The sequence below is a fragment of the Balaenoptera ricei genome, chromosome 9, assembly GCF_028023285.1.
Source record: "Balaenoptera ricei isolate mBalRic1 chromosome 9, mBalRic1.hap2, whole genome shotgun sequence".
Classification (NCBI taxonomy): Eukaryota; Metazoa; Chordata; class Mammalia; order Artiodactyla; family Balaenopteridae; genus Balaenoptera; species Balaenoptera ricei.
The window spans coordinates 12785512-12810389 of record NC_082647.1 but is presented as its reverse complement, the minus strand read 5'-3'; the positions used below and the strand labels follow the sequence as shown (position 1 = coordinate 12810389).

The 24878-nt window shown below is 40.4% G+C and overlaps 2 protein-coding genes across 3 annotated transcripts; one reads left to right on the top strand and one right to left on the bottom strand.

Moving 5' to 3' along the window:
• On the top strand, positions 1–952 carry LOC132372238 (taste receptor type 2 member 3-like). Its single transcript, XM_059934395.1, is given in 3 exon segments — positions 1–79; positions 82–768; positions 771–952. Coding segments are annotated over 3 exon segments (948 nt in total).
• Positions 953–19555: 18603 nt separating this feature from the next.
• Positions 19556–24382, bottom strand: PRSS37 (serine protease 37). Of its 2 annotated transcripts, none has more exons than XM_059932619.1 (5): positions 24349–24382; positions 22579–22720; positions 21029–21282; positions 20273–20409; positions 19556–19696 (listed from the first exon to the last, which is right to left on the bottom strand). In XM_059932619.1, exons 1-5 carry the CDS (start codon positions 24380–24382, stop codon positions 19556–19558), a joined length of 708 nt encoding a protein of 235 aa, XP_059788602.1. The 2 variants fall into 2 exon arrangements, with proteins under 2 accessions (XP_059788602.1, XP_059788603.1); XM_059932620.1 differs by having other exon boundaries at positions 21032–21282.
• Between the last annotated feature and the right edge of the window lie 496 nt (positions 24383–24878).

The following is a 24878-nucleotide window of genomic DNA, read 5'->3' as shown; positions in this document are numbered from 1 at the left end:
ATGCTGGGACTCACTGAGTGCGGGTTTCTGGTTCTGACTGCCACTCAGTTCATTCTGGGAATGCTGGGGAATAGTTTCACGGGCTGGTCAATGGTAGCAGCTGGTTCAAGAACAAGAGAACCTCTTTGTCTGACTTCATCATCACTAACCTGGGTCTCTCCAGGATTGTTCTGCTGTGGATTCTCTTGATTGATGGTGTTTTAATGGTGTTCTCTTCCAAACTCCACGATGAATAATTTGCAATCATGCAAATTAGTGATATTTTCTGGACATTTACAAACCGTCTGAGCATTTGGCTTGCCACCTGTCTCAGTGTCTTCTACTGCCTGAAAGTCGCCAGTTTCTCCCATCCTACGTTCCTGTGGCTCAAGTGGAGAGTTTCCAGGTTGGTTGTATGGATGCTGTTTAGTGCCCTGCTCTTACCATGTAGCAGTGCCGTCTCTCTGATCCATGAATTTAAGATCTATTCTGTTCTCAGTGGAATTGATGGAATGGGGAATGTGACTGAACCCTTTAGAAAGAAAAGAAATGAATATAAACTGATCCATGTTCTTGGGACTCTGTGGGACCTCCCTCCCTTAATTGTATCTGTAGCTTCCTACTTTCTGCTCATCCTCTCCCTGGGGAGGCACATGCGGCAGATGCAGCAAAACTTTACCAGCTCCAGAGATCCAAGTACTGAGGCCCACAGGAGGGCCATCAAAATCATCCTTTCCTTCCTCTTTCTCTTCCTACTTTACTTTCTTTTCTTTTCAATTTTGACATCCAGTTATTTCTACCAGCAACTGAGGTGATTATGATGACTGGAGAGGTAATTACAATGTTATATCCTGCTGGCCGCTCATATATTCTCATTCTGGGAAATAATAAGCTGAAGCAGATGTTCATGGAGATGCTTTGGTGTGAGCCTGGTCATCTGAAGCCTGGATCCAAGGAACCCGTTTTTCCATAGAGCATCTGCGGGCACAGGAGGGAGCCTAGGAGTCCTTAGACCTGGCTCAGGATTACAGGGCTCTTCCTGACCCTCCCGTGGCACCACTTCTGTCACATCAGTAGGAGAGACACTACTGCTTCATTCTGTCCCACTCGGGGACACTTCTCATGGCCTCTCCTTGTATGGTTGTTTTGGAGAGGGTGAAATAGTCTTTGGAAAGTGTCAGTGTGGTAAAACACTCACTATGTAGACATGGAGTTGTATTTTAATAACAGCTCAACATAATGAGCTGATTATTAACTTAAAGTTTATACTGATAGCAATGTATTGATCTAGAGGGGAAAGAGTAAAAGCATTGCAGTCCCACAGACTTGGGTTTGAATTCTGGTTCTGTCCATTTTCCAAGACTTTTTGGCCTTAGGTGAGTTACTTTAATTACCTCTCTTCCCCCTTTTAAAAATGCGGACTGTGATACTGACCTCACGGGGTTTTAGAGATTCATGGGACAATGTGTGCCGTCATTTCAGCTCAGTGTATTGTGTCAGCATGCAGTAGATGAAGCTGTTAGTGTAACAGACCGTGAATTGTGTGGCAACAGCAATTCCCACAAGAGACCAGTTTCCACAAATCCATTGTGTAATGACAAGCAGTGGAATGAAAATCAAGACCCTTGGATACTAGGTTCTAATCCAGTCTGGTGGTTAAGTCATTTTACTTCAATTTCAGTCGTCCTTTGCATTCCTTTATCATTTTGCTAAAGTAGATTTTCAAGTCATTTTTAATTTTTTAGTCTCGGTAAAAATCCAAACAGTTTTTTGGTTTGTTTAATTAACCAAGATGCAGATCTGCTTTTAAAATTTCAGAGTTTTATTAAAAAAAAAAAACCTAAGCAGTTTTTTGTAAGTGTAATCACTTTTATTTTAATAAAATTATGTAGGCATTGATTTCCTTCCTGTCACCGAACAGTGCTGACAAGTCAATGAGAATATTGTTCCTTGAGATCTCAAACTTGTAAACATATTTAGGACACATGGCAATTCTGAATCTGGACTTCTATCACTAATGGGGCTCTCAGGTATAAAGTTTTGGGGCTAAGAATGTGGACCAGACGGCCTGGATTCAAATCCTGACCCTGCCCTTACAAACTGGGTGACCTTGGGGAAGTTTCTTAACCTCTCTCTATTTCACTTTCCTCATTTGTAAAATGGGAATAGTAATAGTATTTTCTTGATAGGTTGTTGGAAGGAATGAGTGAGTTAACACGTGAAAACTGCTTAGAGTCCCACATGGAGTACATAATCAATAAAAACTGCTATTATTATTATTGTTGTTATTTTATGAAGGGGTTACATTCTGACATAGCATGAAAGATCACCACATTACTTGGCATTTTGTCATATGTAACCAAAAATGAATTCTCGGGTTGTTCTGATTTATATATTCATTTTCAAAATTATAGGAATAAAATGTCTTTTGGTCTGTATTATTTGCTTTCAAATTGATACATGCCTCTTGGGGCTGCTAGGAGAATTCCCAATCCTGACATAACTTAAAATTCTCTTTCAAAAAGGTATCTGCTGAAACTTATAAGAATGATTTAATATTCATTCATAATTCACTAAAAAAGAAGGATTCTGAAACGAGTACTTCTGTAATTAATAAAAATATCTGTGCTTCTTTTCAGCACAGGGAAGTTTAACCGTGGAATAACCATGCTGTCTCAGTTGGTGTCTGCTGTGTTCACCCTAAATCCTGCTCTTGGATTCATCCTCACCCACTCTGAACACTTGTTCCTACTTCCTGTCACTTTGACAGCTTCTCTACCTAGCCCTGACTTTCTGGTTCTTTAGCCCTTACCTGAGTTCCTGATTCTGCCTTCTGCTTTGGGTGTGGGGATTTTCTTCTCTTTTAATTGAACATAACATTTTACTAGAGATTTTGGCTTGGCTGTTGTTTGTTTCCTGATGCCTTTGGCTAACTTCTGAAGGGCTCCTCCTCTGACTGAGGAGTTTCTACTGAGGCTCCATTAAATCCTACCCTGATGTAATAGATTCAGATGTGGTGCAGCAAACTTGCTCAAGTTACCACTACTGTTCATTCCACTGGAGCCTGGAATATGGATGGAAAATGTAGAATTTCCTGATAGGGAGCCTGTTGTGGTAGTCCAATTGGCTGAGTGCAGAGTTTCCTTCCCTGGGAGTAAATGAAATCAGATTCACAGGTGTGGCATTCCCAACCCCTCCCCTGTTTCCACTTTCAGAGAAATTTGGAGGTGACACATGGAAAAGCTGAGACTTTGTTATGTGACTTCATCAATATGTGGACTGCCCTTAATCAAAGTCTGGGGTGGGAGTGGGGATATGGGTCTGAGTAGTGGGTGGGTTGCCGAGGAAAGGAGTCTTGTTGCTGGAGGCACACTGAAGGGAAGTTTAGCTATTTTGGAGAGGATATGGTCTTCTGAATCTACCAGGGAAAATACTTAATTTTTCAGGTCCTCACCGAGTCCCAGGTCATGGGGAAGAGCTACCTAATGCCTCACTCCCATTTTTGAGAAATCCTGGAAGCGGCCATTTTGTTTGTTTTGTTTTGCTTTCAATAAATTAACTTTAGTTGCTAAATCCCTTAAGACTCTTAAATCTAGTTGTTTCATGCACAAAGGACCAGAGCATGGCTTGGTTCCCCCACTGTGACCAGGGTCAAAGTATGGGAATGAGAATTGTCCCCGCATTTGGAGTCCAGTTACACGCTGGAGCTTGTTCCTAAGGCCACGTGTCTGTGCCACGCACATCTGTTCTTCGGTGTATTGTGGGGGGCTTTAGCACAGGAATCAACAGCAACTTATGACAGTACCTCCTGAAACCTTCCAAGTTTCCTCCAGGGCCCCCTATGTTCCGTGTCTCGTGGAACTACTCGTTTTTGATACTCTCTGACCTCTTAGGCTGAGTTCATAGCTCCTAACAGTTAATGGGATTGAACCATAGTTTGGTCCCAGGAGGATTATGAATGGAAAAAAAACCAGACGAAACCAAAAACCCCCCAAAATTACATTCCAACATTTCTTAAACAGTTTCAGTGCTTATCAGTGCTCTTTACCTTATACCAATACAATATCCCTGATATTTCCCAACTGTTGATGAACAGGGCTATCTAGAGGATCTGCAAGTTGTGTTTGTGATTTTTCTTGATTTGGGATAAGTGGAAAGGAAAGTCAATGTTATTTGTTCATAATCTGCAAGAAGTTCTGTTTTAAGAAAGCAAAAGTGACCTTATAAACTCCAACAAGTGCTGCTGATTCTTGTGTATTATTTTCTGGTATTTCTACATTTTGCTGGACTAGAAAAATGTATAATGTAGTGGCTAAGAATGTTAGTTCTGGAATCACACATTAGGGTTCAAATCCTGACCCCACCACTTATTAGATGCATGATCTTTGGCAAGTTACTAAACCTCCTTGGACTTCACAGTTTCCTTTGCTATAGAATAGGCATCCTTCATGGGATTGGTGTGAGGATTAAACGTATAGAAAGTGTTTTAGCAACTAAAGCATAGTAAATGCATAACAAATATTAGCTATTAGTATTTTAACCTATCAAGGGTTGAGCTGGAAGTATGTACCTCTTGGAGTCCTACTCTTATGACACTGAATCCATGAAATTTATTGTTGCTGTTGGTATGAGGGGACATGATATAAGGGAAAGCCTACTGTTTTCAGCCCCCAGGGGATGGTGGGAAGGAGAAGAGGGAGAAAGAAAAGGGATTGCAAGTAGGGTAGGTGAGAGTCCTGGTTTTCCTCCTCTTTGAGGACTGGCTGAAAGCTCCCTGTTTGCAGTCAGTAGGAGCAAAGCACAGGCACAGACTCAGCCTTGAATGCTGGCAGGGCTAGCAGCAACCAAGGGACAAGGCCTCTCCCTGGAAGCCCAAGGAGACGAGGACACTGAAGGAGAGGACATGACACTTCTCCGCCATCAGTGTGGTGTAGTTAACCTCAACCCTCTCCCCGTACACACCTGGACCCTAATTAAAGGAGAGAAGCATGGCATGGGGAGGATGTCTCAGAGGTTTTTATTTTTAAATCTGTAGAAAATGAACATTTTTCTGAAGATATTCTTTGCATTATCCCATTGGATTAAACTCTTCTCTCAACCACAGGTGGAGACTCAGGAGAAAAACTCTAATACTTTTAGACAAAATTAGGAACCTTATTTTTTCTCTACATATCTTAGTTTGCAGAGTGAGTAAATTTTGTTGCCCACACTATAATTAAATTGTCCGTGTAACTTGGTGGAGCTCGCCCAATGACCAGGGCAATATTTCCAGGTTAACCCTGAAAAATATATTATCAGATGTTCATGAGTAGACTTTCTTGACATGTTCCGTCTAGCCTGGGTATCTATCTGTTGCTAAATAGGGTACTCACAGCCACAGAGGGATGATTTCTGAAGTTTTCTTGGTTGCTCAGGTTTGTACCCTTACTGCTCAGCTGGCAGATCTCTTTGAGAAAGAGATGGGTTCTGACTACCTGTCGGACGCTGCTGTAATATTTCAGGAATAAATAAATTTCTTACTCCATTTTGATTCTGGATTATCCTGATTCTAGTTCATTCATTCATACCACAGACATTTATATAACATTCTCTCTGCACTAAACACTGTACTAGATCAGTTCTTATTTTCAACAACATTGCATCTAGTGGGTAATAAAGACACAGAAATGAGTATTCCATGTCTACATCATTGAAACAGATGCTTCAAATATGATAAAGGAATCCTCTTATCACCAGAGGGTTCTGGCACAGGTGATCTTTGTCTCTAGTTCCCTTTTCTGGCAGCCATGAAAATGTACTGCTCACTTCTGCTGTGGGGAGCAAAGTTGACTGAGGGCTCCAGCTGCTGAGCTCCACACTTCCTGCAGGTTGCTGTCAGCCAGTGATGGAGACTGTGGAGTACTAAGGTAGCTCTGTTCTACTGAGACATGAGACTCTTCCAACAGGCAATTTTGGCCCAAGCACTCTCCATCAGCTTGGGTGAACCTTTTATGGAACTGTGTTGCAGTCTAGGGCTCTTCCTATCCAATTCTTCTTCCTTCTCCCTCCCTTCTTATAGGTATCAGACCTACATTGCTGTCTGAATACTCTATTCACCTTCCTTTGCTCCCTTCCACCTAAAATCTCTTGAATGTCTAATCCTATTTCAGCCTATGCTTCTTGTCTTTTTAAAAGATATGTTAAGTGTTGTGTGTTCTCAAGTGCACTAGAATTTTGGAAATCATCCCAGATTCTTCCTTCTTCTTCAGCTTTAATATTCATTTGGTCACTAGATCCCTTTGGTTGTACTCTAAACATTTTGCTCTCAAATGCCCCCCTGTCTCTTTTTCTGCTCTTTTCAACCCATCAGAGTGACTGCAGCAGGATTCTAACTAGTGTCCTGTTCCCAATTCCATCCCCTTCCAGCAAAGCATTTCCACGTTACTGGGATGTGGGCTTCATACAGTGGACATACAATCATGGCGCTCCTCTCTTAAAATCCTGCAGTGACTCTCCATTGCTTTGGATAAAGTCCAAATACCTTAGCTTGGAATGAGAAGCCATTCATCACTTGGGCCCTATTTTCCTATCTGGTTTCATCTTCCAATTCCTTACTTTTTCAAAAGAACCTTGAACTACTTTAGTTCCCAAATATGCCATACTCTTCTAGCTGCTACACTCTTGCATAAGCTGCTTTCTTTGCCTAGAATTCCCTTTCTCACTTGCCAGCTTTGTTAAGTTCTCTTATCCTTCAAGACCTGTCTCCTCCAGGAAACTTTCTCTGACTTTCTCAGATAAAGTTAAGGACTTATTCTGTGTGTTTTCCTAAAATGTTAGATCAAATTACTGTAATGATTATTTATGTCCAAAATTTGTACCTATGGCGTAGATACTTCATGATCTGTCTCTTACTTATCTTTCCAGTTTTATCTCTCGCCACTTCTTCCTCTCCTTGCATCCCCCCATTCTTCTGTTTTCTGAATTTACCACAATCTTTGTCACCTCTGAGTCTTCACGTAGAGTTCTCCCCCTGTTCTAATATCCTTCTCCCTCCCACTCTAGCCTTTTGCTTGGATAACCCCTTTGCATCCTCAAGAGATAATTTATATGTCTCCTTAACGAAGCCTTTCGTGAATATCCAAGGTTGTGTTAAAAGCCCCTCCTGAACACTCCCAATGTACCCTTTGTTTTTCCTTATTATAGCACGTAATACACTGATCTAATAGTCTATTTGTCTCTCCCACTATTCTGTGTGTTCTTTGAAGGCAGGTTGTGCTGTGGGTGATTCTTCTTTGTTTCCCCAGCACCTAACGTATAAGTGACTGGCTGATAATAACAATTTATTGAATGAATGAACCAATGAGGGGCGGCCTAGTGTACTGGAAAGAGCTCAGTCTCAGAAAGACGTTCCAACTTAACCACTGATTTTCTGTGACGCTTGCCAGTCTCTTACTCTCTTTGATCTTAATTTTCCTCACCTGTATGTAGGAATAACCAGATCTCCCTCCTAGAACTGTTTTAAAGATTAGCCTGAGATTTGTGATGCCTGGTACACTGCTGGGAACATAATAAGCACTGAAAAAAGTCCAAGAAATAAAAGTTTTCTTCTTTGTTCCTCCTAAGCAATAGTGGTACTCTTTTGAAAACAATTCAAAGTTTGTAATTCCTATTGATCCGTGACTGATCTCATTATTTAAAGCCTTCATCAAATAAACTAAGTCACCCTTTTGCTTTGACTATTTGCCCTAAAACTTTCCCTACAGATCTGCCAGGTAGTGGAGTTTGGACTTACAGCTGCAGCACACCCACAAGTGGGTCTTCTTGGCTTCCGGTAAATAGTCAGACTTACAAGACTGTCTTAGGCCACTCAGGCACCAGTGTACTCAGATGGGTATAGTTCAAGGATCCAGTTCACCAGCAGGGAAGTGTCAGACCTTCTTCTTTTGCAGAGTCCTTGCTGCCAGTTATACAGTTCAGGTGCAAGGAGAAGAGATCCACATTTGGGTAAGGGTGGAAGCTGCCCTAAAATAAAAGCCTCATGTCCCAAAGGATCCAATTTCTCTTGTAATAATTTCATAGACATAGCTCTCAGGGTTGAGCCAAGGGATACACACCTAAGAGTCATCCATCACGCTCAAGGAAGCAGGAGGTCTCCGTAAGATATTTATGTTTAACTGAAGGTCAAATTCTCATGCAGGGGGAGAAAGGACTTTGTTAACCTTTTTCCCATAGTGACCCTTGCAGAAGTAACTTCAGATGGAGCCAGCTTACTCATTGTTCTCGCTAGCCAACATGATCACATCTTAATTATAGTACCTCCTGCTACCGAGAACCCAACAGCTTGGTATATCAACCTCTGAATTGGGTCGGCTACTGCCCAACAGTGGGTTTCCCCCTCTTTTTTGGAACATTTAATACTTTTTCTTTTAATTGAGGTATAGTTGATTTACAATGTTGTGTTAGTTACTGGTGTATAGCAAAGTGATTCAGATACATACATATATATATCCATATATCAACATACATATATATATGTATATCCATATATCAGCATACATAATATGTGGGTGTATATATATTCTTTTTCAGGTTTTTTTCCATTATAGTTTATTACAAGATATTGAGTATAGTTCCCTGTGCTATACAGTAGGTCCTTGTTGTTTATCTATTTTATACATAGTAGTGTGTATCTGATAATCCCAAACTCCTAATTTATCCCTCCCCTACCTTTCCCCTTTGGTAACCATAAGTTTGTTTTCTATGTCTGTGAGTCTGTTTCTATTTTGTAAGTAAGTTCATTTGTATCGGTTTTTGGATTCCACATATAAGTGATATCGTATGATATTTATCTTTCTCTGTCTGACTTATTTCACTTAGTATGATAATCTCTAGGTTCATCCATGTTGCTGCAAAGGACATTATTTCATTCTTTTTTTATGGCTGAGTAATATTCCATTGTATATATATACACCACGTCTTCTTTATCCATTTACCTGTTGATGGATGTTTAGGTTGCTTCCGTGTCTTGGCTATTGTAAACAGTGCTGCTATGAACATTGAGGTACATGTATCTTTTTGAATTAGAGTTTTCTCCAGATATATGCCCAGGAGTGAGATCGCTGGATCATCTAGTAGCTCTATTTTTAGTTGTTTAAGGAACCTCCAGACTTTTTTCATAGTGGCAGCACAACTTACATTCCCACGAACGGTGTACAAGGGGTCCCTTTTCTCCACACCCTACCTAGCATTTGTTATTTGTAGACTTTTTGATGATGTCTGTTGTGACAGGTGTGAGGTGATACCTCATTGTAGTTTTGATTTGCTGTCCTCTGATAATTGGCGATGTTGAGCATCTTTTCATGTGCCTATTGGCCATCTGTATGTCTTCTTTGGAGAAATGTCTATTTAGATCTTCTGCCCATTTTTTTATTGGGTTGTTTGTTTTTTTGATATTGAGCTGTATGAGCTGTTTGTATATTTTGGAAATTAAGCCTTTGTCAGTCGCATTGTTTGCAAATATTTTCTCCCAGGCTGAAGGGTCTTTTCATTTTGTTTATGTTTTCCTTTGGTGTGCAAAAACTTGTATGTTTGAAAGGTCCCATTTGTTTATTTTTGCTTTTATTTCTATTGCTTTCGGAGACTGACCTAAGAAAACATTGCTATAATTTATGTCCGATAATGTTTTGCCTATGTTCTCTTCTAGGAGTTTTATGACATCATGTCTTATCTTTAAGTCTTTAAGCCCTTTTGAGTTTGTGTGTGTGTGTGTGTGTATGGTGTGAGGGAGTGTTTCATTGATTTACATGCAGCTGTCCAGCTTTCCCAACACCACTTGCTGAAGAGACTGTCTTTTCTCCATTGTATATTCTTGCCTCCTTTGTCAAAGCTTATTGACCATAGGTGTGTGGGTTTATTTCTGGACTCTCTGTTCTGTTCCGTTGATCCATATGTCTGTTTTTGTGCCAGTACCGTGATGTTTTGATTACCGTAGCTTTGTAGTATTGTCTAAAGTTTGGGGGGGTTATGCCTCCGGCTTTGTTCTTTTTTCTCAGGATTGCTTTGGCAGTTCTGGGTCTTCTGTGTTTCCATATAAATTTTAGTATTATTTGTTCTAGTTCTATGAAAAATGTCTTGGGTAATTTGATAGTGATTGCATTAAATCTGTAGATTGCTTTGGGTAGTATGGCCATTTAAGCAATATTAATTCTTCCAATCCAAGAGCCTGGGATATCTTTCCATTTCTTTGAATCATCTTCAGTTTCCTTTATCAGTGTTTTATAGTTCTCAGCATATGTCTTTCATCTCCTTGGTCAGGTTTATTCCTAAGTATTTTTTTGATGTGATTTTAAAAGGGATTTTTTCTTTTACTTTCCCTTTCTGATATTTCATTATTGGTGTAAAGAAATGCAACCAATTTCTGTATATTAATCTTGTATCCTGCTATCTTGCTGAATTTGTATATCAGTTCTAATAGTTTTTGTGTGTAGTCCTTTGGGTTTTCTATATATAGTATCATGTCATCTACATATAATGACAATTTTACCTCTTCCCTTCCAATTTGGGTACCTTTTATTTCTTTTTCTTGGCCTCTCCACAGCCTAAAGTCAGAGTTTTAGCATGTTGGGTCTTTGAGTTGGATGGAGATCATCTAGAACATCAAATCCATGGAACTGTGTCTGTTTTTGTTTCTTCCTAAGTTCTTGGTGCCTAGAATATTACCTGGCCCATAATAAACAATAAATGTTTTCTAAATGATTGATTAGCTGTGTTAACTAGTCTTTTAACTCCTTTTATATATTATAGAGAAATTGAGGCCCAGAGAGGGCAATGGCCTGCCCAGAGTTTCGTAGAGAGCCAGAACTAAGTTTTCTGACTCCTGGTCCAAGGCTCTTTCTTTTATATCACACTACTTTCCTAAAGAGTTAGCTTTGCCTTTCCCTCCTTTGAATCTTGTCCCTTTTTGTATATACTTTCTCAGCCTTCTTTTTAGGCTTATTTGAACACATTTCCTTTGGTTTAGTTCTAAAGGATCTATAATCCAAAGGACAATACTTGATATACTTAAATTTTTTTTTCATTTCTACTTTCATTAACATGTTCTAGCACGTGTCTTTTCCTTATCCAAAGCTGTGAACTGAGGTATGTGCTAGCCGCGTGTGGGTGTTAGTCATAGTTCAAGGGAGGGATAGCTCCACTGCTGTCACTGTGAGCTGTGTGAGGTCAAGCACCGTCTTTGTCTTCTGGAAATGACAATATTCATCCTTTTCAAGTATAGAGATGCTTCTGTAGGTTATATTTTTAGTAGTAGAGTGAATTTTCCACTATGCCATGCCTATTTTTATACAGCTGTCTGTTGTGACCAACTGTCATAATGATAATAACCTAACATTTGTATTGGGCTTTACATTTTATCAGGTATTCTTATATGTAGTCTATTATCTCATTTGATTTTAATAGCAACTCTATGCAGGTAGTAATTCTATCCCCATTCTATAGATGACAAAACTCAGGCTGGAGTGATGATTTGCTTAACATCATCAACTAGTAAACAGTCAGATAAAACAGTCCCAAATGTTTGGACTCCAAGTCTTGTGCTTTTACCAGTAAACCTTAAGTTCCTCTTGTTATACTTGTAAGACTTCATGCCGGGATTAGCCTGTGGAAAGCTCAAGTTTGTGAGTATTTTTAAACAGGTGAAATAAGCAACTAATCTTTCATGTTTGGTGTTGGCGGGATGCCTGGGAGTCAAGATCCAAAATCATGACAGACTGAAGTACCTATGACTTGCTTTTCTTAGGGACAAAACACTTGCATTTTCCCAGTCATCTTTTGGGATTGGATTTCCTTCCTTTTCCGTGCGTGATTTAGCTCATGATGGATGTGAGGCTACTTTGTGTTTTATCCAAAAAAACAAATCTGGAGGCAAATCTGTGCTCTTGAATTGAATCTTCTGTAATTAAATCTTTTATAGTTTGCATTCTCCGAGCTGCAGCTGGATCCACGTTCATGTGCATAAGTGTGTATGTATGTGTGTAGGTCTTACTACTTCCCTTTCTGTTACGTGGTATGATCTCTGCTGGTGCAGCCTGGAGGGGGACTAGAAAAAGATGTAAACAATACAGAAAGGTAGAAAGTGTACAGCAGCATTTCCCATTCCACTCCCTGTTATTAGTCCCACTGCCCAGATGTGGTCACATGTTACCATTTGTCTTAGTTCTTCTGGTGATTACTTTCACAACTCTAAATAATATTTTGCCTTTCTTACTTGGTTTATCAACTTTGAAACTGTAACTTTTGAATCCCATTCATCAAAGTTTGGGAATCATCTCACTTAACCCCAAATTTATTCCCCTCTCCTATATTTGATTAGTTTTATTTACTTGTCATTCTTCTGGTTACTAATTTTGTAACTTCAAGTAATATGTTTTTCACTTTACTTTTTGAACCATAACTTATGACAGTGTCTACAGAATCTGACTATGTAGAAGGAAGAAATTAGTGCTTTAACTCTCATGTATTTTTCCCACGTCCCAACTCATGTGTCCAACTTGAAATGACTGAAGGAGGAAATTAATTTATTGGAAGGAAATTGGCTATCTCTTAGAATCAATGGGAAGTCTGGAGAGTCAACATCAGAATGGGAACCAAGAGGGTTTAAACAGCTGAGAACACAGCCAAGTCACTCTAGAGGGACTGATGCTGGCAGTAACACTCACATTTCAACTGTCAGCATTATGTCCTAGACAGTGCCGCTGCCTCTGTGAATGTGTCCCTTTGCGTCATAGTACGTAAGCCCTGGCTAAGAGCTTCTGGTTGGCTGATTCTAGGTCGCACACCTGCCCTAGATGATAGGTCCTGTGGTGAGAAAAAGTCTGATTTCCCTTTGGCTTCTAAAATGTGTATTTTTAAATTAGATGAAATAATATACTCAACAATGAGGTTAAGTAGCAGAATTGATACAGCAGATGGTCGATTAATGAACTGGAAGGTCAGCTCAAAGAACTCTCTCAGAAGGTATCAGGAAGCAATAAAAAGATGGAAATAGGAGAAACAGGCCAAAAAAATTAAGCATATAGATTGAAGACAAAAGAAACTACTGGGGACAGCTTTCTCTCAATTAAAGAGAAAACGTTAGCAATATATAAGCATTTTAAGAGCAAAGCTGAAAACTTTGCTGAGGGGCTTTCCTTTAGTGGGAGCTAGTGGAGTGACTTCAAGAACTTCTACATTTTATGTTAAATGCAGTTATCATATGAGCCAGCAATTCCTCTCATAGGTATGTAGCCAAGAGAAATTAAAATATATGTCCACACAAAAATTTACCAATGAATGTTCATGGCAACACTGTTCATAATAGTCAAGAAGTGGAAACAACCCAAATGTCCATCATCCGATGAATGGATAAACAAAATGTGGTGTGTGTGTGTGTGTGTGTACATACACACACATATTCATACGATGGAATATTATTCAGCCATAAGAAGGAAAGAAGTACTGATACATGCTACAACACAGATAGACCTTGAAGCATTATGCTAACTGAAGGGAGCCTGTCACAAAGACTGCATGTTATATGATTCCCTTTGTATGAAAGGTCCAGAATAGGCAAATCTATAGAACCAGAAAGTTGATTAGTGGTTTCCAGGTGCTGGGGAATAGAGGTATTGGGTAGTGACTACTTATGGGTATAGCTTTCTATCAGGGTCATGAAAATGTTCTAAAATTAGATGGTGGTAATAATTGCTTAAGTCTGTGACTATATGAAAAACCACTGAATTTTACACTTAAAGACACATTAAAGAAATTAAAGATATAAGTATTGGAAAAGAAGAAATAAAACTCATTATTTTAAGAGGATATGATTGTCTACATAGAAAATCCCAATAATCTAAACAATTTTAGGAAATAAGTTAATTTAGAAATGTAGCTATATATAAGGTCAATACCCAAACGTTAGTGTGTTTCTATATAGCAGTATGAAACAATTAGTAAAACTGGGTTTTTAGAAAACCATTTTTCGCAGCCTCTAGTGTGCTGTAAAATTCTGGGAAAGCTTTAGTCAGTACAAGCTTCATGGTGAAAGTTAGTTTCAGGTTCTCAATCTTGGCTGCATATGAGAATCACTTTGGCAGATTAAAAAGTATCAAGTGCCCAGGTCTTGCCCAAGAGCAATTACATCAGAATCTCTGAGATAGGGCCCAGGCATTATGTCTTTTAAAGTTCCTCAGGTGATTCAGATGTGCACAAAAGGTTAAGAAAAATAGAGTACTAATCTCATTGAAGTTTTCTTAGCATAGTGTCACTGAGATGAACTTATCTTGAATATAAGGTAAAAGATAACTTTAAAAAACAGGAATCAACAGTTCAGGCCTTTTTTCTTTTAATAAGGTTTTATAATTCAGCACTGGATAATTCTGAGGAACTAGTAAAAGAGTTGGAGGAACATCTGATGACAGCGGCATTCACTTCAAGGCCCCTAGCTTTGCAAACTGGCTTTGGGTTTTCCCAGTATCCCCACAGGAGCAGTAGCCAATCCAGATCCTTACTCCTGAGATCCACGTGCTGGATGTTCCCTGGATGGATCCCTTACCCTCTTCCCTTCTTTTGTCATTCATCGTCATCGCCTTCTGGGTGCATTCAGGCTCAGGAGCCGCATTTGTCCCACTTTATTATTACAACTTGTCATAAACGCATTCCTCATCCTCACTTTCTCACTCCTGATCGTGGCATTTTCACTATTCTCTGTTTATCATGATATCTCTAGGAGAGCAGACACCACCTTTCCCAAACACCTTTCAACTCTATTTTCTGCATTCCCAAGGAGAATTCTTAGAACCTGCTCAAGTTTTGGGGATCCTTGTCAAATGAATCTCAATATGTACTCTGTTTGAAATGTTACCCCAGTACTCCCAATTCCACTTTAGTTTTCTTTCATAGTACTTATCTGACATAATACATTTTAAAATTTAACTACCTGTACCTTTAAACTAGAATGTATACTCCTTGAGGACAAGAATCTTTTTCTTTGTTTTTCTTTTGTGCCTTCAGTGTTTAGAATAGTAGCTATTGTTGAACGAATAGCTATGGGCACAAAAATGGAACCATAACATGTATACTATTTCATAAACTGAGTCTTATGCTTATAATTTTCATGACAATACATATTCTTTTACAACACCATTTTAAATGATCACACATATTATTGTGTATGGTTGTACTGCCTTTTTAGAAATAAGCGATACTCTATGGCCCCCACCCCACCAGTTTTTTGCTCTCTACAGTGCTGCAGCAAACATCCTTGTAAAACTCTAAAGGTAGAAGTCAGAATATGCATAATTCGAAGGTTTATCACATGCATTGCCAAATTTTTATAGAAAATGAATACGTACTTCCACCAAAAGTGGGATCCTAATTTTAAATAGGGTAGTCAGACAAGACTTCACTAAGAAAATATTTAAACAAAGATTTTAGGAAGTGAGGGAGGTAGCCATGCAGGAGTCTGGGGAAAGTGTAAAAGTTTGAGGTAAGAAAGTGTCTAATGTGTTCAAGGAGGAGCGAGGAGGCCACTGTGGCTGGAGTAGAGGGTGTAGTGGGCACTGAGGTCAAAGGGGCCATGGAGCCCATGATTTTAGGGACTTTATAGACCATTGTTCAAGTTTTATCTTCTATTCTGAGTGAGATGGGGAACCATTGGAGGGTTTTTAGCAGAGGCAAGTGACAAAACTTGACTTAGGTTTTAAAAGACCACTTTGGTAGTTGTACTGAGAATAGGTTAAATTTAGTAAGGCAAAAGTAGAAGAATAAAATGGGTTGGGGGATATTGCACTGCTCCAGGTTTACCAGGGTGGTTGCAGTGGAGACAGGGAGACGTGGTAAGATTGTCGAAATGTTTTGAAGATAGACCTGGCAGGATTTACCTATAGATTAGATATAAGATATGAGAGACGAGAGGAATCAAAAGTGACTCCAAAATTTGGCCTGAGTAGATTGCAGGGTCATCAGCTTGTCATCAGTTCATATGGGGAAGATCGTGGGTGAGGCTGGTTGACTTGTGGGTAAGACTTGGAGTTCAGTTTTGAACATGTTAAGTTTGAGATATATATTAGATATCAAAGTAGACTATATGAGTAAAATACATGAGACTGGACATCAAGGGAAAAGTCCAAACTGGAGATATATATATTTGGGAGCTGTTAGATTATATATCATATTTAAAATCTTAAGACTAGCATAGATCACTAAGGAAGTGGATGATATGTATAAGAGAAGAGGGCCAAGGCTAAAACTTGGGGAACTCTGATGTTAAGAGGTTGGAGAAATGTGGTGGAATCAATAGAGGAGACTGAAAAGAAGTAACCAGTGAGATAGATGGAAAAAAGGTGATGTCCTGGAGGCCAAGTAAAGAAAATGTTTCCAGGAAGAGGGAATGACTAACATTTTCAATTGATGCTGATAATGTCAAGTAAAATGAGAGCTGAGAATTGACTTGTGGATTTAGAAATATACAACTTATTGGTGACTTTAGAAAGAGTAGTTTTAGAGGGAGTGCTGTGCAAAAGCCAGATTTGAGTTGGATCAAGAGACTGGGATGGAGAGGAATTGGTGGAAAAAAGTGAAAATAGACAACCTTTTCAAGGAGTTTTGCTGTAAATTGCAGGAGAGAATAACAGCCGGGGCAGGGGACATGAGATCTAAATACAGTTTTTTAATGGGAGATATAACAACGTGGTTCTGTGTTGATGGGACTTATGGGAGGGGGGAGAGAGAGAGAGAGAGAGAGAAAGAGAGAGAGGGAGAGAGAGAGACATAGAGACAGAGACATAGAGACAGAGAGACTGAGAGACCGAGAGACCAAAAGAGAAATAGTACCAGAGTGATTTTCTCGACTAGAAGAGAGGGGATGAGATCTAGTGAATAAGTGGAGCCTTTGCTTTAGATACAAGCTGTTAAAATCTGCACAAAATCATCAGGAAAGCCTATGTCAAGAGCAGAGTCATTTATTAATAATCGTTCCAGCTAGGGAAAACTTTATCAAGAACAGAACATCAGTGATGTCCACAGAAGGGGAGTTACAGAAGGTTTTTTAAGGGCTAGCTCTTATGATTATAAATTGGGTGATCTTTTCTGGGTGAGCTTTTGGAAATGGGCAATGAATAGGGATTGGTCACTTTTAATTGGCTTTGGAGCACAGAGTGCATTCAGTGTTTCTTTTTCCGTCTGGATTCTGAAACTTTTGTGTTTTCTTTCCAGATAGGTTGTGGTTTGTTCTTGCTTGTTTTGCAGAATTGATAATTTTCTGACAGGTAGAATTATGGATTTAATTTTCATTTCTCAGACTTCCTTTTGGTCATCCTCTGGCTGAGGCTATAGGACAGATGATTCTGAATGGTGATCCAGATCTACACTGCTGTTTGAGTTATCTTTTGTCATACTGATGGTAATTTTGATTTAAACAAGTCCTAATCTTTCTTGTTGCTTCTATTGCATAATTGTTCTTTGCATCATTTGATGAGACAGCAGCCGCATGGCAGCATTTAAGGGAGTTTTCACACATTTGAACATAGCACAGTTTGCAATCTACTTCGAAGAGTGATTGATATGATTTGTTTATGCCTAAGTCATAGGCAATGGGAGTAGAGGAAGTACTTTGCCTGGAATATTGTTGCCTTTGCATTCAACACTTGAAGACTTGACTTCAACTCAAGGAATTTTTTTTTAAAATGGATCTAACTTTGTTAAGTTTGTGCCTTGACCAGGTTGCTACCTTAAAAGGAAATAGGGCGTTGGGCTTTTTTTTTTATGTTTTCCTCTGACATTCTTTTTAACCTGATTTACATTTCACAGGGTCAGGAAGCAATGCCAAGTGGCAAGACAATATTAGAAATTCTACTTCGGGAGTGGGATGAGGTTGGTGGGAAGTATCAAGGAGGCTTGGATGCCATTCTAATAAGTTTAGAATTTATTCTCAGGGCAATCGGGAACCATTGAAGGTTTTTAAATCCCATTATAAAAAGTAGTTCTTTTAGGGGCTGTGGATTTAAAAGTTGTATTAGTTTTCTATGGCTGCTGTAACAAATTACCACAAACACCTTAAATCAATAAAATGTATTACCTTAAATCAATACAAATTTATTATCTTACAGTACTAGTAGTAGGTCAGAAATTTGACAGATTTCACTGGGTTAAAATCAAGTTGTCAAGGATTGTAGGACTAAGGTCCCCATTTCTTTGCTAATTGGTGGCTGAGGGTCATTTCCAGTTTCTAGAGACTGCTCATGTTCCTTGCCTTGTAGCTCCCTTTTTCCATCTTCAAAGCCTGTAGTGGGGGGTAGGTCCATCTCATGCTTTGAATCTCTGCTGCCTCTTCTGTTGTCACGTCTCTCTGGCCAAATATTCTGCCTTCCTCTTCCACTTTTAAGGGCCCATGTGATTACATTGGTCCCACCCAGATAATCCAGGATAATCTCAACATCCATAAGCATAATCACATCTGCAAAGCTGCATTTTCCATGTAAAGTAACATATTCATGGGTTCTGAAGATTAGGGTGTGGACATATTTTGGGGGCATTATTCTGCCTAACACAGACGTCATTAAAGTATAGATTGTATTTTAAACCTTGGGAATAGAAAATGTTACTCAAGGATAGTGTGGGGTTGTTTCCTGAATCTTCATCTGCTGGGAGATTACTTTAACCTTCCTTGTCCTGTGTGACCAAATCTCTTGGGTATCCTGAATTCCTCTATCACTTCCAGACCTGGGATATCTGGAGAGATGTTTTACCAAGTTCTCAACCAGAGGACTGGTACCTGCTTTCTTGACCTTGTTAATCCCATGGTCTGAGGCCAAACCCAATTTCTGCCCTTCTTTCACCTCCCCTCAGCTATCTCTACCTCTTAAGCTCTGCTGCTGCCCTGATGCTGTGCTCTCCTTGGATCTAAATGACTGCTTCATCTCGCTCTGGAGCTGCCAGGCCTCCCTTTGGACTTGATTGGTGATTGTTGTCACTGTCCTGACATTTCTTTTCAACCTCCTACCTATCCGCTAGCTCTCTCCCTTCAGCCTGCTGCATTTTGGGAGAGTTTATTTCAGTACCCAAGATCTGAGACACAATTGAGAGCTTCAAGCCCTTTGAATGGTAAGAGAGGTAGCAGGAAAACAGAAGCCAGCATCTCTTGTGATGCCATGGACTTGCCTATAATTTCGAGGCTAAGAGCACAGGGCTGAGAATCTGACATTTTGGGGTTCCATTTCAGGTTCTGATATTTACCAGCTATAGATAATGTTAAGTAACCTATATTAGTCTCAATTTTCTTATTTTAAAGTAGGAATAAACGATAACCTCAAAGGGTTGTTATAAGCATTAAATGAGATAATGGATATAACTCAGTACAGTGTAGAAAGTGCTTATTTCATGTTTTGTTCTTGGTTCTTCAGATCATTATGGGATATGGACAGAGACACAAATAAGAAAACATAGGATACTGGTGTGATACATCCCAATATTTCTATTTGGACGTTTTATTTTGAATTTGGGGAAAGTTGTGGTTAGTGTTGTCAGGGCAGAGCCACTGGGATGCAGACGGAGTAGTCTGGTCTTATTTGTCTTTAGTGACGTTCTCAATCCAGGTGATATATTTCTGAACATTGGTGTAGATGCCCACATCCCCTCCCATGAAGTGTCCGACCTCGATCCCCTGTAGCTTGCCTTTGCAGATGACAGTAGCAACGGCCACCTCCTACAAGGGATCATGCAGAGAGAGGGAGAGAGACAGATTCAGTCAGATCTTCTCCTTATAGGAGCCCTCTCGTCCGCAATGTGGATGCGCCCTGTCTAGAGGTAGCATGCTGCATCAAGAAAAGAGCACTGAGCTGGGAGACTGGAAGCTTGAGTCATTTATCTAGCTTGGTCGTATCTAGTCTTACGTGACATTGAGAAAGAGAAAAACCTTTCTGGAACTCACATGTAAAATGAGTCAAACTCCATTTGTTTGAACTGGTGAAGCCAGTTTCAATTTGTGAAAAGTTTGAATTAATTTTTTAAAAGCAATGCCCGTTTCAAAGTTGCATCTATGAGAATAAAAACCTAGCAAAGTGTTATTAACTCTAGGTACTGCGTGATGCCCTTTAATGAATACAGACATCTCTAAGGAGGGCCCTTTACTGAAGATAATGGGGGGCTTTGCTGCAGCCTTATCAAATTTTCAAAAATTTACGAAGCTGTGGGCTTTCAATTTTTTAAATATCACGATTAAATAGTTAACTGGACATATATAATACAAGTAAGTGAAAGTTGAATAGAGAGGAAAGATTACCCCAAAAATTCGACTGAACACTTTCACAAATTTAACACATATGGAGTTTCTGTGGCTTTTTCCTTGTTCGGTTTTCTGGCAGTCTGCATCAGACATCATGGGGGCCTCCAGGTTCTGCCTTAAATCAGGGTGTCTGCCTGAGGGAAGACAGGGATAAAAGAAACCTTCCTGTTCACAATTGTTTGTTTTTTCACAATTGTTATTTAGCGCTCCAATCACCACCTTCTGTTTCAACTGGTGTTTTGTGTGTGTCTGAAGAAAATAATGAGACAAAGGGAAGACATGATTTTGTGCATGGTTATGAGAGTTAATCTTGAGGATTTTGAAATAGCCTTTATGTCCCTTTAAAAAGCAGAGTTTTCTTTCTTCTCTGTGTCTGTTCTTGGAGGCATAAGAGGTGACCTGACTCAGGTTCTCAGGTGTCCTCCACATGTTAAGTGAGCCAGTATGGGAGAGAGGAGCACAGACTCCTTAATGTGAATTGTACCTCTGACGATCAGGAATGGCGTGGCCTCTGTGCAGAGTCAGGTGGCCTGGTGGCCCCCTCTGCCAAAGCTCTGAAGAAGCAGTGGAGCATTAGTCACCCTAGGAAGGGAGGAGCTTTGGACTTCTGGGAGGGTCTCTTTTTGTCAGACCACTCATATAGTATCTCCCTTTGGTCTCCATCCATTCTCCTCCCTTCTCAGCTATACAGACATGGGTGCTCCTCTTCAGGGATAACTGATGACCCTGATTTTCTGTGGGAGGTGTACTCACCGCTGTTGTCTTGGCTCCAGTCCAAGCCTGAAAGCATACAGACGGTGCCTGGCTTGACGGTGCTGGTGGCGAGGGGAATGGGCTGGACTTTGTGGTTGAGGTTGGCGGGCTTAGCCAGCCTAATGAGCATGAGGTCATCCTGGGGGGAACTATGACTGTAGTTCCAGTAGCGGACAATCTGGATAGGGTCAATTATCTGCTCTGTCCCATCTCTGATTCTGACCCTGAGATTTCCCAGCATCACTTTCAGGTTTCTGGAGGGATAAGGGGTTGGAAGTAATCATCATCATCATCGTCATCATCATCTAAGCTGATGTTGAATGTTATAGTGTGCCAGATACTTTGCCAAGGGCTTTATCTGGATTCTAGATTACGTCATTTACCACTCACAACAAATCTGTGAGGTGGATTCTATTTTGAATCCCCATTTTACAGATGAAGTAACGGAGGCACGTAAGAGTATTCACCCATGTCACACAGTTAAGTGGTGGAGCCTTTACCCACTATGTTTTCATGTAGTGTCCTTAATGTAGTGGAGAAGAAAAGGACGCATGGCGTAGAAATATTATTTTCCCTCCTTCCAGCTCCAGCCTATCAGATTGGGCGTTTCCATTCCGGTGGAGGTAAGAGAATGAGGTGACTTGAGTGTTGGATATCTCTTGTTTGCTTCATCAGATCTACTCACAACTCTTTCATCCTGCCCTGTACTTGGGAAGGTGATATATGTGGATTAAGTCAGTGGGCTTTCTGGTCCTCTAGCGTTTGATTGGTATTTGGCCAATAAGAAGCACCAGAAAGTAAGGGGAGGGAGAAGGGAGAGGTTGGAGTATATATCCTCCCATCTTTCTTCCTGTAAGATTGCCACAGGGCGTGGCTGTTGGCTGTCTCTTGACCAAAGGTTACAGCCCCTATCAGGCAGTCCCTGCGCACAGCGCACAGCGCGCTCTCTCTCTCCGTTTCTGTCTCTCTCTTTCTTTCCCCCTCCCCCCTTGTAAACATTCTCTCCCCCGCCGCTTTAGGTCTAGGGGTAGTAACTGCACCTTTCTAATACTAAACGCGGGGGGACTGAACTATTCCCTGTGTTTTCCCTATAACGAGACCATACCTTTGTCATTAGTTCTTTTTATAAACTCTCCTCAACTTAATCAAATTTGAGTGTACCATCAGTTACCTGCTGGTCCCTTAACTGACAAAACACATTCCTATTGCCAGTAAAAAACTTGAAAAACCGATGGGAGACTGAGGAGGCATAGTACGTAGAACGGGGCTCCTCTAGAGCAGCACTGCTGACGCGTGGGGCCGGGTTCTGCTCTGCGGTGGGGCTGCTCTGTGCGCGGTGGGGTGTTCAGCCGCGTCCCTGCCCTGGCCTCTGTTCGCAGGGTAGGCGCCCTTAGCACAGCCTCCCCCCATCCCTCATCCCATTGTGACAGCCGAAGGTGCCTGCCTTTGCCAAATGGAAATACACCGGAGGGGAAGCTGCCTCTACTTGAGAACCACCGGCGCAGAATGAGTATAGCTGTTGTAGTGGGTAAGGATGTCCCGGCACTCACGGTAGGCAGCAGTGAGCGGGGGCCAGCACCCAGCTGCTTTTGATGAGGACACCCACACAGGGGTTGAAGTGAGACTTGAGGTATACCAGATAGGGGGCGTGGTCTTCTTTCTGCACAGATGAGTGAGCGGGGAAAAATGTCCCTGAGAAACATATATAAGATGTTCTTAGAACGAATAAGACAATCAACTACTTCCTAGTTGAATAGAAATATGGATGATTTTAAAGAAGTAATCAGTTGGCCAGGAAATGTGAAAATGTCTGACATTTTTTTCGAATAAAAATGTAAATCAAAATGACATAGTGTTTCATCTAATATTTATACGAATCATTTTTGTTTAATATTGGTAATATTCAGTCTAAGAAGGTACAGTGAGAGAGACTCTCATTTACTGCTTATAGGAATGGGAATTTATTCTATTTTCTTGAAAAGCAATTTAGAAATGGGCATCAAGAATTGTCAATGGTTCGTCAACTTTGACCTAATATTTCCAAAGCCAAGAATTCTTGATTCTAAAGAAATAATCAGATGTAGACAAAGATTATTAATAAATGTGCTCATTTTAACACTATTTATAATAGCTAAATGGTTGAAATATGAGTGTCCAATGAAGTAATGTTGGACATTGAAATACAAAAGTATATGAACAAATGGAATGTCATATACATTAAAATTGTATTTGTAATGAATATTAAACAGCAAAGGAAATATTGATAACCTTTAAGTTAAAAAATAAAAATGTACATTTAATCCAGTAATCTAATTGTCTAAAAACAAGTAAAGAAACAAAAATAAACCATTAAAAATAAATAAAACCTGGGAGTAAATTCAGACAATGCATTAGCATTGTTTCTACTTTTTAATATTTCCAAATTTTCTAGTATGAACATGCAGTGCTTTTATAAATGAATTATATTATTAAAAAAAACTAGAGAATAAAGAGGAGGAAGGCTGATTCTCGTATCAGAAATATTGTTCTTGTCTCAGCTGCCCTTGGTTCTTATGTTAGTCCTCTCCAAGCCCAGTCCTGTGCCTCACCACACCCTTCTCTGTGTGGTCACAGTTAGAAACCCCAAGGAAGAAAGGGTGGAGTGTTATTGAGGACAAGAGACATTGAGCTCTTGTTCTAAGTGCTTTACGTGGATTTATTTAATCTTCACAATGACTCTATAATGTAGGTAGTAATATCCCCATTTTGACTGTAGAAACTGAAGCACAGATAGATTAATTAACTTGTCTAAGCTCACACAGCTAATTTGTGATGCAACCTAGGCAAGTCAGGGTGTGGTGGGAAAGGCCTGACCAGCCAATTCTGCCATCAGAAGAACGTCATGGTAGTCAGGAAGTGTAGGACATGGGGCCCTAGCATTTGATCTTTTGCTCCCACGTTCTCCATTCCCTGCATTCTGGGTCTCTAAGCTTTTGAAAAAGGGGGCATATCAGATGTCAAAATGAGTACTCTGTCCTTGGGAGTACACTAGGCTTGCCCGCTGTGTGATGAAGCCCACATTTTGGAATAACCAGGGTGGAACACTCACTGTTGAGCATTCTCTGAGGCAGGTGTACACCATAACCTACCCCATAGCTTAACACTGGGGACTCAGCCTGTCCCGAGAGCCTTTGGGGTCTGAGAGGGGAGACCCCTAATTATGCTTCTGACAGTTTCTCTTGACTCTTCTTTTGCACCTTCCACACATCCTGCCTCTGCCTCACTCCATCCTATATTAACCTGTGCCTTATAGGACAGAGTAGAAAGTCATGGATACATACCAGCAAGGACACTCAAACAGAGGATAAATTTCATAGCCGTCTAAATCTTTCCTTGTGAGGTGCGGAAGACCAGCAGAATATGGAGCTGTCAGCTCAGTATTTTCCTCAGGAACACCTAGGAGAATCAGTGGGTATGGTTAGGCATGGGGGCACGCAGTGGGATTGAAAAGCAGCTCTGGGCATAAACAGGAAGGAGGAAGAGGGCTCCAGATAGGCAGATGGAGGCCCTTCTGCTGCAGGGAGGGTGGGGGACTATGCCTCTATTGGGGTCTCTTAGGGAAGGACAAGGAAGCCTAGTTCCTGGACTTCTGGATCCAGGTCCCTCTATTTGCTGTCCCTAAAAGCCCATCTCCCTAAAAGTGGTTAAACTGTCGGTGGGAAAGGGAGCTCCAGGCTTAGGACTTATCTCCCCATGGAGTTTTTCAGGCCAGGGCTGTGGGGACAGGACTCTCCACCTTAGTTCAGGAAGACAGTGTGCTCAGGTTTGCTGTGAACTCCCTGACAGTTACTTATACTTTCCTTCAACCCCT

What these genes read in the sequence shown, in the direction of transcription:
- PRSS37 (XM_059932619.1), bottom strand. Translation starts at nt 24,382, where the DNA reads ATGAAATTTATCCTCTGTTTGAGTGTCCTTGCTG. An exon ending in CTGTTTGAGTGTCCTTGCTG is followed by an intron (nt 22,721 to 24,348) that starts GTATGTATCCAT and finishes TATGTTTCTCAG; the next exon opens with GGACATTTTTCCCCGCTCAC. An exon ending in CTGGAGCCAAGACAACAGCG is followed by an intron (nt 20,410 to 21,028) that starts GTGAGTACACCT and finishes GTCTTCCCTCAG; the next exon opens with GCAGACACCCTGATTTAAGG.